The sequence below is a fragment of the Pleuronectes platessa genome, chromosome 6 (assembly GCF_947347685.1).
Source record: "Pleuronectes platessa chromosome 6, fPlePla1.1, whole genome shotgun sequence".
Taxonomy (NCBI): domain Eukaryota; kingdom Metazoa; phylum Chordata; class Actinopteri; order Pleuronectiformes; family Pleuronectidae; genus Pleuronectes; species Pleuronectes platessa.
This window is the reverse complement of record NC_070631.1, coordinates 27,597,894-27,612,727: the sequence shown is the minus strand read 5'-3', so window position 1 is coordinate 27,612,727 and position 14,834 is coordinate 27,597,894. Positions and strand designations below refer to the sequence as shown.

Sequence of the window (14,834 nt, the reverse complement as noted above, 5' to 3'; positions counted from 1 at the left end):
AGGTGGATTTGAGGGAGATTACATGTTAAGATTTGAACAGTTGAAGTGTAACTGCTCCCAAAGTTCTTTGTTTAATACAACTAAGCTTCACTGCTGTTTGATCAATGTTTATTTCCTTTTCACGTTCCTTTTTTTTTTCTGCAAACATGCACGCTGTTCACTGCAATGCTTTAACAAATCGGCGTCAGAAGTGCAACACAGAATAAACATTACAAACAGTGACATTACAAACTCCAATTAACAAGGAATTATGAAGGAAAAACAATGTGATTTATTAAACAAACAGTGTTAAACTATGCAGTATACATTTCAGTCTTTTAACTGCTTTTCCAGCAACTGAATTCTTAACTTCACTTCTTCTTGTTTAAGAAGTGTTAGTTTGATTTGTTCATTTGTTAGAATTATTTGTCTCTGTCAAATGTTTTTATTCACATGCATTCAGCACACACACTTAATTTTCATAGCCAAAGCTCAAAAAGTAATGCCATTTGGAGCAAGTCTGTGCAAGTCTCTTCCCACAGACATCTGTAAAGAAAATCTAATATTAAGGTTTTAGGGCTGTCCCCTTTGTTAACAACTGTTTCCTAAAAAGATATGTACAACACATTTTAAAATCTACACACAATGCCTTGCGAGTGAATGCATTCAAATGGACTGTGGACCGCGACATACAGACGCTAGCCTATTTACTAGCTTGTTAGCTCCTTAACACAGGAGTCAATGGAGCAGCGTTAGCTCGCATTAGCGCGAACTCTGCTTAATTAGAGATCGCCGAGCTCTTCTTTCAACTTTGTGCTGATTTACATAATTGGTTAACTCAATATAATGATTGCCTTTCATCTAGTCTGAGGACGCATCAACACTGGCTAAGATTATACTTTTATTCAGAGACAATAGTTGAGCTAGCTTCTCCTTTTTCTGTAAAATGTTGGCTCCATTTCCTGTTTCCTGTCTGTGATCCAGGGGGCGGGACGGATTTGGACATCCCAATCTGCCGGTATCAGGATCACTCTGATCCAATCCAGCAAAGTTTTGAAATACCGGGATAGATCAGGTTGATCCGTGGCTGAGGACAGGGGGATTTGGTTATCCGGATCATTCTGATCTGGATTACAAGTTTTGAAATACCGGCCCCTGGTGATTCCCATTTTAAAACCATTCATCCAGCCTTTAATGATGCTAAACTGCATTTCGTTGTATAAATTCTTGTACTGTGCAATGACAATAAAGAATCTAATCTAATCTAATCTTTAACATTTAGATTTCACATCTAACATTTAGATTTCAAATTTAGATTAAGATTTAATATTTAGATTCAACATTTCACAATAAATTTTGAAATTACACATTAGATTTAACATTTAACATTTGGATTAACATTTAACATTTAACATAATTTTTTTTTGATTAAGATTTAAATTAAACATTTAGGTTGAACATTCAACATTTACAATTTGAATTTAACATTTACATTTAAGTTTAACATTTAGATTTGACATAAAGATTTAGATTTAACATTTAGACTAACAGTTAACATTCAGGTTGAACATTTAACATTAAGAATTAACATGTAACATTTACTCATTCGGGAGGGCTGACATCTAGCTGACGTTCAGAGGAAGGTATTGGTGGAATGTCTGATGGGAGGGTGATAATAATAACACCTTACATGGTACTTTACTGGGGGGATGCCTCTCCCAGGACAAAGACAAGTGCTGTAGATGCTGTGACTAATATTCCCTTTCACTTAGGAAATATTGCTTGTAGAGAAATATACTTGAGTAAAGTGCAGTGGCACAGGATGATTGCACAAGGACGTATACTGGATTTGTGCTTATGTATAAAGAAGATAATGAAATAAAAGTTTCCATATACACGCGTGGACAAAATTGATGGTACCCTTCCGTTAAAGAAAGAAAAAAAAACAATGGTCACTGAAATAACTAGAAACTGACAAAAGTAATAATAAAACTGAAAATTAACTATTTAAAATCAGACATTGCTTTTGAATTGTGGTTCAACAGAATAATTTTCATACAATCATGGCCTGGACAAAAATTATGGTACCCTCAACTTAATATTTTATAGCACAAACTATTGAGCCAATCACTGCAAGTGATTTCTGTAACTCTCAATGAGACTTCTGCACCTGTCAACATGTATTTTGGCCCACTCCTCGTGAGCAAACTGCTCCAGCTGTCTCAGGTTTGAAGGGTGTCTTCCCAAACTGCATGGTTCAGCTCCTTCCGCAGATGTTCAATAGGATTTAGAAGGCCACTTCAGAATAGTCCAATGCTTTGCTCTTGACCATTGTTGGGTGTTTTTAGCTGTGTTTTCGGTAATTATCCTGTTGTAAGACCCCTGACCTGCAACTTAGACCAAGCTTTCTGACACTGGGCACATTTCGCTCCAGCATGCCTTGATAGTCTTGAGATTTCATTGTATCCTGCACAGTTTCAAGACACCCTGTGCCAGATGCAGCAAAGCAGCCCCAGAACATAACTGAGCCTCCTCCATGTTTCACCCTAGGTACAGTGTTTTTTTCTTTGTATGCATCATTTTTGTGTCTCTGAACACATAGCTGATGTGACTTGCTAAAAAGCTCCAGGTTTGTCTCATCTGTCCAAAGGACATTCTCCCAGAAGCTGGGTGAAGAGGTCCTCCATGTAGAGATCCTCCATGATGTGCTGGGCAGACTTCCCCACCCTATGTATAGCCTTATGGCTCAGGGTGGTGCAGCTACCATACCAGGAGGTGATGCAGCCAGTCAGGATACTATGGTTCACCTGTAGAAATTGCAGAGAATCCTGGCATCCATGTTGAGCCTCCGCAGCCTGCGGAGGAAGAAGAGCCGCTGTCTGGCCGTCTTCCTGATGGAGTCTGTGTGGTGGGTCCAGGTCAGGTTCACTGATGTGGAACCCAAGGAACCTGAAGCTGCTGACTCTCTGGTACTGTTTTCTGTGTATTTTGTTTACGCTTCAACTTGGCTTTAATTTTGATGGTTGTTGCCGGAAGTCCTGCATGTGACTCGGGAACGCGGCGCGCACCCACACAGACGCAATGTGTGTATTTGAAATGAGGAGAGAGCTCAAACACAGTGTGGATATGAAAGCATCGCTAACTTGGCGGGTCCTGGTGTGACGGGGTGTCCGGGTCCTGCGCTTCGTGCAGCGGACACACTAGAGTCGGGTCGGCGGAGGCAGTTGGAGTCAATGAACGCGTTGTTTGGAGCCGTTGAACAAAGAGCGCTTGTTCCTCTGCCATTGTTACCGAACGCAGCTTCTCTCCCGGAGCTGGCTTCACTCTGTGAAACTAACACAAATACTCCTGAGGGAGCGTGATCGTTAAAAGCAGGTATGGAAACGTGTGTTTTTAAAACCCATTGTAGTTTAATTCATCCACACGAGCGGCTAACACTTTAACTACCGGCTGAATGGGTTTGAAACGAGGTTAGCGGTAAGTTCATGAAAGGCTGATATTCACAGAAAACGAGGGTCCTGAGCAGGATGCATGTCCGTAAACTCCACATACATGTACTATATGCCATTTAATGTGAATCTATGGACACCTGTATTGTGTTTAGCTCGGTGTGGAGTATAAAAGCAGATAGCTAACTATTCCTCTGTAAACCAGTCAACTTCATTCATAGCTCTGCAGCCATTAAAGTCTTAATATTATTTCTTGGTATGACTGAATCAGTCATTTCGACTTTGATAGGATCAGTACTAAGCTGATGTGTCTGCATCCACAGCCAGCTCTCTAAGTCCAGGTATCTGGTACCAGTGTGTCCTCCCTGTCATTCACTAATCTGCAAGTGCACTCTTTCTTATTAAGACTAACAGAGAAGGGATAAGAAAACATGTCAGGGATGGACTGTGACGCATTGAGAGCAACTCTTAACATCGCACATCTTAAATACGCTGTAGCCCAAAAGCTACAGCGTATTTAAGATTGGCTACTGCGTGTTTGAAATAGGCTATTAAGAAATTACAAATTTGCTACGGCACATTTAAAATCGGCTCTACATATATTCAAATTTTGCTACTGGCATACTTAAAATTGGCAACTGACATAAAGTTGGCTACTGGCTTATGTTACATCGGCTATTGACGCATTTAAAATGGTCTACTGCTGTAAATAAAATTGTCTACTGCCGTATATTTAAAATGTTGTTATTGTGGCATTTAAAATATGTTGCTGGCGTATTTAAAATTGGCTTTTGGCATATTTAAAATTGGTTAACAGTTTAAATAAGATTGGCTAATGGTGATCATGGTCTTGAGTCACATTTAAAAAAAAGTCCCGGTCCATATCAACTCTCAGGATACAACTGGGAGGTTGTTAAAGTAATACAAATGTTTTATCCATTTAATGATACATTTTCTGCTAAATTCAAAGTGGCTCACAAGGTGTCAGATTAAAACCTGCCATATTCCACATATAGTGACTGTAATTGTGTGAACCTTTGTGAAAACTCTGGGAAATATCAAACTGGTGCATTATTACTCATGGCTGTTACTTGGGGCCAGGTCCCAGAACTCTGTGGCCATTATCTGTTGAGTTCACCTTGCTGCTTGTGTTGACAGGTGAGGGGAGGCCTGTGCTCCAGTCATGACCTCCGGAAATGGGAAAACTAACAGCAGCCAACATTATGGAGAGAGCAAACCAGCCCAGGCCCTAGTCACGTCCCAGATCCTCACCCATCTGATAGAAGGCTTTGTTATCCAGGAGGGTGCTGAGCCTTTTCCTGTAAGTACTGGATCTCTGCATGTGTGTGTCTGTAACTTCACACACACAAAAAACATTAGTTTACTTTCCCACCACCTACCAGTGCGAAACCATATACTTGTGTACCCTAAATACATTTCAGTTCCAGGTACCAAAGAGACAATTGGTGGTGGATAATGAGACTGGAACCTCCACAAGATTGGTCTAGACCTGTGTTGTTTTATTTAATTGTGGTTATTTATTTCTGATGTCATTTATCAATTTATTGTAAGAAACAGAAATTAATTTATTGTGTCCCAAATCATTAACTGGCATCAAGGGTTAAAAGCACATAAAGAATGGAAAAGACTCTGCCTCCCTTTTGGTCGTTGTTTCTCCTCAGAACACTAACAATTACAACGATCTCATTAAAGTTGATCAAAGTCATGCATAGATCATACCCCCGTCAAACTGAAGACCGAAGCATTGCTCACTGAGCCTGACAAACATTTGCCAATTTTACAGTACAGTAAAGCATCCTTTCATGTTGATCCACCCTTACATTTTTATCCTTTGGGGTTTATGTTCTCTCTGTATGTTGCTCAGAAACCTGCCTATAGTTATTTTCATCTGAATACTTCTATAAAGTATGGCACCAAAGAGACTAAGACTAATACTCAAGCCTGACTTGTGAAATCTGCAGATATGAGCCATTCATGACTGAATGAATGAAAACGTTATTTTACGGAGTTATCAATTCAGAAGTTTTATTTTAAAGAATATATATATATATATATATATATATATATATATTTATTTTTTATTTTTATTCAGGAATCCCAGTATTTACTTTTAGTTTCAAGTTTTATTTGTCATATGTAAATTAACACAGGGTCAACAGCATAATTACAAATGTTGGACAAGGACAGGACAGGTAAGCAGCTAAAAAACCTAACATAAAAAAAAGTTAAATACCATTAACTGAGTTTGTGCAAAAAGAGAATAAGCTAATTTATAAGCTAAATTTGCTGAACTGACTCAGAGCTCGCGTCAGTGCTGCCATCGTACAGCACAACCGCATCTCTTTTATAAAGTGCCTGAGAGACTGATTGACCAGGATGATTAAGAGGTCATCTTGAAAAGGTTAAGTTGAAGGTGGTATGATAGGGATGCTTCTTCATGCCATGACACATTAAAGAAACACCCAGTAATGTGGGTTTCAAACCTAGAAAGCTCTTTGCCCGAACTGATCATATATATGAGAGAGTACAGATAGCAGGATGGGGCTGCTTGCTCAACTGACCTGCAGCTCCAGCTGCTTTAGGGTTGCATTTAATTAAAGGGTTTACTAGAACAGGTTAACATACTGTGTTATCAAAATGAACGTACCTCTTTTGGTATGAAACGCTTTGTTTATAGCTTTTGGCCCACCATGGGGTGGGAACTCCCTATGCTGTTGACTAGTCGTCGTATCTTTGCATCTTTCACACATGGCACAGTAAAGAAAAAATATGGGCACTTGAAAGCTTGACTGATCTGGATCACACAAACAAACAAGAGGCCAGATCACATGTTCATCTTGTTCTGCAGGTGTTCTGGTAATTTGCAGCACTATTAGCTGCTTTAGTAATGTTTCATTTTCTGTCTGCAGGTGGAACATCCATCTTTCTCTATTGAAAGCCTAAGGAGAAACACAGCAGACTCAAAGATGGACAATCTCTCTCCAAAGGGTAAAGTCCTTGGACTAGTAGAACAGCCTAATTACTTATTTCACTGTATAGTACATACATGTGTGAATGCAATACTATACAAAACATGATGTTGTCTCAAGGCTACACCTTCTCCCAGTATCAGGATATCTGGTATTTCTTTGGTTGGTTCATTATATTCAAGTGTATAGTAATTTTCCAACACTTAAAGGTATCTCAGATGTCCTCTCTAGAAATGTCTTCTGGGGGATCCTAAGGCATTCCCACACTAGATAGAATATAAAATGTCTTCGGTGTGTCCTTGGACTGCTCTGAGGTCAGATGACATATTAACTTCACGTGTCTTTTAACAGCGAGAGTCAGCATGTTCAGACAACATTTGAATGTGGGTCATTTGTGTATTTTATCCTATATAAGTAAAGCTAACTTTTGATTATGAAAATGTTATTGCAATTATATTACCCCTCATTATGTCGGTGTGTCTATAATATATATATATATATATATATATGTATGTTGCCTGCTCTCATTGAAAATTTAATTTCTTTCATCACTCTTTCATTATTAATCTAAAGAAATGATACGTTCGAAACATCTTCATTATGATCAAGTGAACTTTGAGGACAATGTGTTTGCAAGTTCGATTTTAAGGACTTACTCAGACATAAACAGATGAATTTGAAGAAGTTAGAGAGAAACAAAAATCCGGACTATTTACATCTCCCTTTTAACGTGGATATAAGTACACAGAGTTTTTTTCTGTGGATGTTGTTGTTGATTGTGTGTCCAGCTGACTGTGTTTTGTGACTGTTTTCACTCAGAGTTAAAGGCCCAGCAGGAGCCTATGCTAACCTGTGAGCTGTGTGGCAGGGTGGATTTTGCCTACATTTTCAAAAGATCTAAGAGGTTCTGCTCTACAGTGTGTGCCAAACGGTAAGAAAGACAACAAAGACATTACCATCTTTTCTTTTGCTACATTTCTGCTATTCTCCCCCTGTGGTAGAAATAAGGGATGTACTGATCAAGTTTGATAGTCGCCAACTTAGAAAAATAATCAATAGAGCTGTGCTTCTCACCATGTTAACTTAATTTGTAGTTACAACGTGGGATGTACAAAGAGAGTGGGTCTCTTCCCAAACCGCAAAACCACCCTGGGGAACATGAAGAAACAAAGAGAACCGAACGGACAACACAAAATCTACAGTTTAGAATCTAAAAAGAAGGTGAGACAGTTTTTATAATGTAATGTAATGTATAATATAAGGAGAAATGCCCTCTGGTTGTGACAGGACCACCTGCACCCTTTAAAAATTATTTCAGCACAGGTCTAATACAGGTTGTCCTCTGTATCTGACCTTTAGGCCACCTCTACATCGCATCATGTCAGAGGCAAACATGTAAGTCAAATTTGTATGAGTCCACGCTGGCTATACCCTTGCCTCGTGAACGCTATATCTCAGGAACACCTCTAGGGAATCCTTTCAGCTTCAGTACAAACGTCCACTTGGACTCAAAAATGAACTGGTTGGATTTTGGTGGTTAAAGGTCAAGGTCATGGTAACCCTTTTTGCCCTGTGAATGTGTTATCTTAAAAAATGAATTGAGAGAATTAAATGATTCCAGAAATCTGTCTGTATGTGGAATGCATATCTCGAGAACCCTTCATCTTATCTGCTTCTCACTTTGAAAGTGTATTGTAAATGGCCCAAGGAAGTGCAATGCTGCATTTGGTACGATTTGGACATGTGGTATGTTAAATATTAATGAACTTTGAATATACAGACAACCAGCGCCCTGTAGCAGCAGAGCCTGGGAATCATCAACGTAAGCGATATTAAAACAAGAGTGTGTTCATGACAATCGACTCTACAGTTCACGGTTCTGTTTACAGACTCGAGCGTCACCGAACTTTGAATAAAGGTTTAACAGCTGTTTGTGCAGCAGCGGTGGCTTCAGGGTTCTGCGGATTGAGTTCCACAGCTGGTCTTACTTGCCACGACTCAATTACTGCAGGGTCATTTTACAGCTTCAGAAAGAAGGCTGATGGACGCAGCTTTCTTTCTGCTCACATAGATTTGGGTGGTCAAGGGTCTCAGGGACCTCACAAAACATGTTTTAGCCTCTATCTCAAGTCTGTCTAAAGGACATGTCTTCACATTTTGAGCAGTGGTCACTTGTACTCTAGGATGAAGTGATTATATTTCAGGGGTCAAGTTCACTGTGACCTCATATTAGAGTGGAAGGAAAATGTATGTAGACTGAAATTGTACTGGATAGTGGAGGCAAACAACCACTGTGTGGTATTTTGAGTTTCCTCTTGTCGTGAAGTGCTGTGTTAAACCCCTCTGACTCTCTGTGCAGAAGCCTGCTGCTGCTGCTCTGTCCACTGGTCACTCTGTCCAGCCTGCACCAGGAGAGTCTAGCCAATGTTCAGACTTGTATGGCTACAAAAAAACACCACCTCTCCTGTCAGCCACCCAGCGGGTGCCTGAAGTGCAAGGCTCTAAGCTGCCCCTGCTGCCACACAGCTTCCTGCCCAGTGATCCCGGCCAGTGGAACATTGAGGACGTCTACGACTTCATCTCCTCTCGACCAGGTGGGCGCTGCCTCCGCTGTCACAGTGCTATTTTAGGCTATATCCAAAACTCAGCTACCTTGAGTTACATGAGATTCCTGGATTAGCATTTTTTTCTGTAATTGCCTACCTGGTTTGAAGTGGATGAGAAAGCAGAAGAGAGAGTAACTGTTAGAATCAAAATCTAGAGAAAAGCTGTTGTGTTTGCTGATGTTTGCACTTAACTTTATAACTATTCAGGGCTGTAATGCTTAAATTTACATGTCTGACAGTTAGTTTGGTGGCAAATAAAAGCCAAGTATTTGGAAGAAGGTGAAAGCTGTAAGTCACGTTGAAGCATGGCAAGCTTGCATATGATGATTTCCTGGAGGCACGATATACCAGTGTCATTCATATCAATCTAACTAATCCCAGTGGAGACCTTTCATGTGTCTGTTTTTGTCCAACACTCACTGTGACAGACACAAAGAGAGAGAGGTTTTCCATGAGGGTCCACATCGCTGTAATTGAAATTGGGGCATGACTTGGATGTGAGGGGGTTATATGGTGGTGATAGATGAGAATGTTTCAGTCTATATTAGATGGTGTTATTATGCGTAAGGTACGGTGGCCCTGAAAGCTCAACGAACGGCAACTTAAGAAAACACATGCAAGTTGACAAAACACCAGCAAAGTAAAAAAACATCTTCATCAATTTCACAACACAACACATTACAGCAACGCGCTGCAAAAAGAGAAAAGCGCTGCAAATACCGGAACGAGCTGCAAATAGAGAAACGCGCAGCAAATACCGGAACGCGTTGCAAATACCGGAACGTGCTGCAAAAAGCCAAACGCGCAGCAAGAAGAGGCCACAACACAACGGAAGTGTTTCCAGGGGACAGCTAAAAGTGATGGACACTGCTGCCACAAAAACGTCCAATACACCATAGAAATTCGGTTCCACACAGGGTTCGGCCACCCGCGGCTCTTCGGCCCCTCTGCAGTGGCTGTACAGTACAATGTTGTGCATATGTTTCGCGAACACTTAACTTAACGAATCAGTTTTCATATTATTAACGTGAACGTAACGATGAACGTGAGTGAACGTCACGTACATTTTTTAAATCATCACCGTATCAGGCCATCATGAAATACCAGGAGCGGGCGAGTGTGTGTGTGTGTGGGTGTAAAAAAATGTACGTGACATTCACTCACGTTCATCGCTACGTTCACGTTAATAATATGAAAACTGATTCGTTAAGTTAAGCGTTCGCGAAACATATGCACAACATTGTACTGTACAGCGCGTTGCTGTAATGTGTTGTGTTGTGTTGTGAAATTGATGAAGATGTTTTTTTACTTTGATGGTGTTTTGTCAACTTGCATGTGTTTTCTTAAGTTGCCGTTCGTTGAGCTTTCAGGGCCACCGTAGTAAGGGTTACAGCTGCGCATGTCACTGGACTGACCAGAAGAAAAAACTTTTCTGTGCTGAAAAAATAAGAAAAACTGTTCGCCCAAATGATGATGATACAGTGGACAGAATATCGCATTTGCAGTAAATTTATATATATTTAAGTTTATTTCAGTCAAATGAATTTCAATTTTTTCTATGCAGACAATCAGAGTTGTATTATCTGGTTGTCTGGACCACTGATTATTGTTTTATTTTGTTTTTCTTTGTGACAATTGGTTAACCAATCCCTAATGGGTTTAATGTGTCTCCTCTCAGCTTAGTACATGACATTGGCCTGCCCACTCAGAGGCTAAAGGACATTTCTGATTTCTGATACAAGATCTGATTCAAGATATGTTTCTTTATTCCTTTCAGTAATAAGAATCATCAAACACTGATACATTTTGTGATTCTGGTTAAACAATTATATTTGCAACCATGGAAGTAAGGAATGAAATATGAATGTAGACAGACATGATGGTGATCATACTGAGACACAAATCCAGTGGGGTTTGTGTGCATGGCCGTGGTGTAAACTGACTGTTGGTGGGTTTTGGCTGCAGGTTGTCTGGAGATTGCTGAGGAGTTCCGCTCTCAGGAGATCGATGGACAGGCTCTGCTGCTGCTGAAGGAGGATCATCTTATGGCAACCATGAACATCAAACTGGGCCCTGCACTCAAGATTTTTGCGGAGATTTGCATGCTCAAAGACTCATAGCCCATCCCACTCCACACACATGTCACAGCTCCGGACAATGTGCTCAGGATCCCACACGTTGACTACCTGAATTGAGTTCAGGTTCTGTGTCAGTTGTTTGTTGGGTTGTTTTGTCAAGGCCTGCTGAACACAAGGACACCAGCTTGAACGGCTGGACTGACTGCTTAGACTGAAGACTTCACCCTGGCTCTCCATCAAGTTCACTAAGCTGTGACAAGAACAGGGTTTCATTGAGTACGTGATTCTTTTTTGTTAAGTATTCCTGTGCAATGTGTTCCTGCTGGAGACATTTAAGGTTAGCAGTTGATTTGTTCTGGTATTTTCCACAGAAGCACGGCTGATGTCTCTTTGAACTCTGGACAGTTCATTCACTGAGTTGCTCATAAAAAAGACTACAGGGATACTATTGAAATTACAGACTCACTGATTCAAGTGATAAATCTTGTTAGCTTCTTAAAAGTTGGGAAAGATGACAGGGATGCAAGTGCAAGGTTAACAAAAACATTTTACATTTTTTACTCTTTGTCCCATCACACTTTCATATTGAACCAGAGTATTTTAACACTTCTCAGTGTTTTCAAATTATCTTGTATTTGTGACCACTGCCCAATGTTAACACTAACTGCCAAATATTGATGTTTTTTTTCAATTTCATGTCATATAGTTCAATCTTATTTCATGTAAAGCTGTGCGCAGAGCATTCCGTCAGCATCTTCTTGTCTCGTGCTCTCTCTCACTCAACCAAACTGACCCAGCTGTATTGTCAGACAGGGTAAAAACAGCATTATTTAGTGATAATGAAAAGAAAAGTTCATAGGAGAAGTCAGATCTGATCACAGTGGTCACAGGAGACCTTCTTCTGTCAAGTGTGAACAAAAGGACTTGGAGCTGTCCACTTGTGATTGGGTCACTTGAGACCGATGTAACTGTGAACAGGGCAATATTGCGGCGGTATATCTTCCAGCCACCAGTGGCAGCACTGAGGTCAGCGGTGCTGAGCAGCTCCCCAGTCAGTGACAGAAACCTGAATCTCTAAGTCCTTATTGATTGTTCAAGGGGAAGAAGATGTGAAAGTAGTTGACAGAATAATATCACTAGTTTTTAAACCACATTCCATGGTCTTCAGTGGACTTTTTTACTTAGTGTGTGGTTTTCTATTTGATTGTTTAATGAGGTGCTCAGTGACTAAACTGTTCTAGTTCAAACAAATAGCAATGCATAGTGTTACAGTTCAAGCTAAAATTCATTATGTAAGTCAAGACTGCGTTTAGCAAAGCGACTGGAGGCAGAGTGACTAACCCCAACAGCAGTTGGAAAAAAAGACATCAAACAACTACAACTCTGAGTAATGACCCTGACACAGATCTGCAGATTGAGCCCCTTAGTGCTGTGTGTAAACAGACTTAACCACTAGGTACAGCTTTATCTCTGCTTCCGGTCCTTGTGATAAGCTAGACTAACAATGTCTGCACTGGGCACCCAGACATGAAGCCTACGAGAAGGCTGGTTATCTCCTGCGAATTCACCTCAGGAGTATTTCCCTCAATGCCAGGACCATCAGAAAATGCCTTGATTGGTCAGTTGCTCAGTTTATTGTGGTCAAGAAGTAACTGAAGAACCGCTGGGCTGAACACCGATCATGATTATTTGAATTCGGTTTTTGACAAACCAATGTTTAGTTCAAACACGACTTAAATATTCCTCATCCAACAGAAAAATGAATGTTTCTTAATCGAGGATGATTTATACTTCTGTTTCACTGTGCCTCCGTACGGAGACAACAGACACATATGAAAAGAAATGGGACCACAACCTAACCTATGAATGACCCAACCTCATTCATATCCTAATAGCTAAGTTTTGTCCAAGGGATCGGTTCATTAATTTTAGCCGCTTGAATATTCATGTATTTATTGATGGCATGTATGTTTGTATCAGCCATTTGAACGCAGATTACCTTTTGACTCTAATATGTCAAGCTCTGTGTCAGAGTGAACTTGGATAAACTTGAATTTTCTTCTTCTTCCACATTGATCAGGTGGAGTCTATGCACACAGAAAAGTGCAGAAGTATAATTCAGTCTTGAAAAATGAGACCGCTGTGGATAGTTTGGAGTTAACTAATATAAAACGTTTACCAAAGTCAAGTGAATGTTACTGCTGAATTGGTGTCTTGAGTAAAAGTGTTAAGCTGAGGTAGCCATTTGTGAGCCACGGCAATGTTGGCCAGGGTTCTTACCACAGATGACAGACAATGCTTGAAAAGTTGTTTTCTGAAGTTTTTTAATATTTCATTTAAATCCGTATCGAATTCATCAGGATCATAAGAACAGAGACACATTTCATTTTAGATAGCATCATTACTTAATGTTATTAAACAATTCCAAGATCTCATCTCACATATGTGAACGTAGTAATTGTTTGCTTAAAGTATGTTATTTTGGAATCAAACCAGTTTCTTTAGTGGGAGCTGGACTGTAGCAGTACTGGGGCCATGACTGTGAAAAATCTTTGTTAAACACTGTTTTTGTTCTTCTGAAGTTTATTTTTTTCTCCTTTTTTACTGAATTCCAGATTTTTTTTATTAAAATATAAAACCATTATATAAATACATTGGTCTGCCTGCTTTCACTTTCAAAGTTAAACTATATCTATCCATCAATGTTTGAATCAATAAGACCCTGTAGAGGACAGGAGCAATACACTAGTGATGTCCCCTTTACATTAGTGCTCAGAACACCATACACATAGTTTACTTTAAAGTTCTGTTGATAAGTGTTAATATGTCGTGTGCCCTAACTTGGTATTCCTGTTCATGAGCTTTTAACATCTCATGGTCTTCCTCAGTGAACCAAATTAGTTAATTGGCCAGCATGTGACCCGAGTACGGAACCAGGGTCAAATTTATAGTGATGACATTTCTTCTGACATGATGTTGCATAAACCCAGACATATATGAAGCAAATCCTCAGACAACATAATCATACATTCCTTAACAATAACAAGGTGATTTATTTTCCAGAAAAAAAATCTATTTGACACAATCGTACACCAAAGCATTCAAGTACAATCTACTTAGTCAATAGTTCTGGCCATGAGCTCAATAAATTAACTTCTTACTTCATTTATTCATTAAGGCAGACTCAGTAGTTCACAGATTAATCAGATAACCCAACGACAAAAAAAGCTGAACAACCCCAAGTTATCTTCCTCAGAAATCACATCAAATCATTAACAGACAAGCCAGTGATTTCAATGGACAAAATAAATTCGAACACAATTTCTATTTCTTATTTATATTAACCGATTGTACCCCGTGTTACATAGTCGAAATAACTCAACGTTTTACAATATAAATGGTGTAGTTTTAATCCAGAGGGACAGCCAATATGTGCGAACTAATGCAGTTAAACTTTCTAGCCATTTTCCTGCCTGTACCACAGCCAGTGATGTCACAGCAGATGTGTTGTGGAGGACTAGATACCCACCGTAACATCACTGATGAGGACACAAGTGCAACAGGCTTGAATGTTTGAACCATAAATGGATTAATGAATCAAGTCAATGCTCAGCCTTTCTGCCAATTCATGGTACTCATATCCTGCCCACTCTTTGTATTATTTCCTTTTTATAAATCCTTTCATAAGCATGTTGGGTTATGTTATTTGTAACCCAGCATGTCATGTTGGGT

At 39.7% G+C, this 14,834-nt stretch overlaps 1 protein-coding gene across 1 annotated transcript; it reads left to right on the top strand.

The window, feature by feature from the left end:
* The first annotated feature begins 3,070 nt into the window (after nucleotides 1-3,070).
* LOC128441790 (polyhomeotic-like protein 2) lies at nucleotides 3,071-13,877 on the top strand. The gene is made up of 7 exons (XM_053423879.1): nucleotides 3,071-3,354; nucleotides 4,587-4,749; nucleotides 6,359-6,437; nucleotides 7,238-7,349; nucleotides 7,513-7,639; nucleotides 8,778-9,012; nucleotides 10,990-13,877. Exons 2-7 carry the CDS (start codon nucleotides 4,612-4,614, stop codon nucleotides 11,142-11,144), a joined length of 846 nt encoding a protein of 281 aa, XP_053279854.1. The 5' UTR covers nucleotides 3,071-3,354; nucleotides 4,587-4,611; the 3' UTR covers nucleotides 11,145-13,877.
* The last annotated feature ends 957 nt before the right edge of the window (nucleotides 13,878-14,834 follow it).

Coding starts and splice junctions, on each gene's coding strand:
- LOC128441790 (XM_053423879.1), top strand. CDS start 4,612: ATGACCTCCGGAAATGGGAAAACTAACAGCAGCCAACATTATGGAGAG. Junction 4,750..6,358: donor AGGGTGCTGAGCCTTTTCCT/GTAAGTACTGGA, acceptor TTCTGTCTGCAG/GTGGAACATCCATCTTTCTC. Junction 7,350..7,512: donor TCTACAGTGTGTGCCAAACG/GTAAGAAAGACA, acceptor CTTAATTTGTAG/TTACAACGTGGGATGTACAA.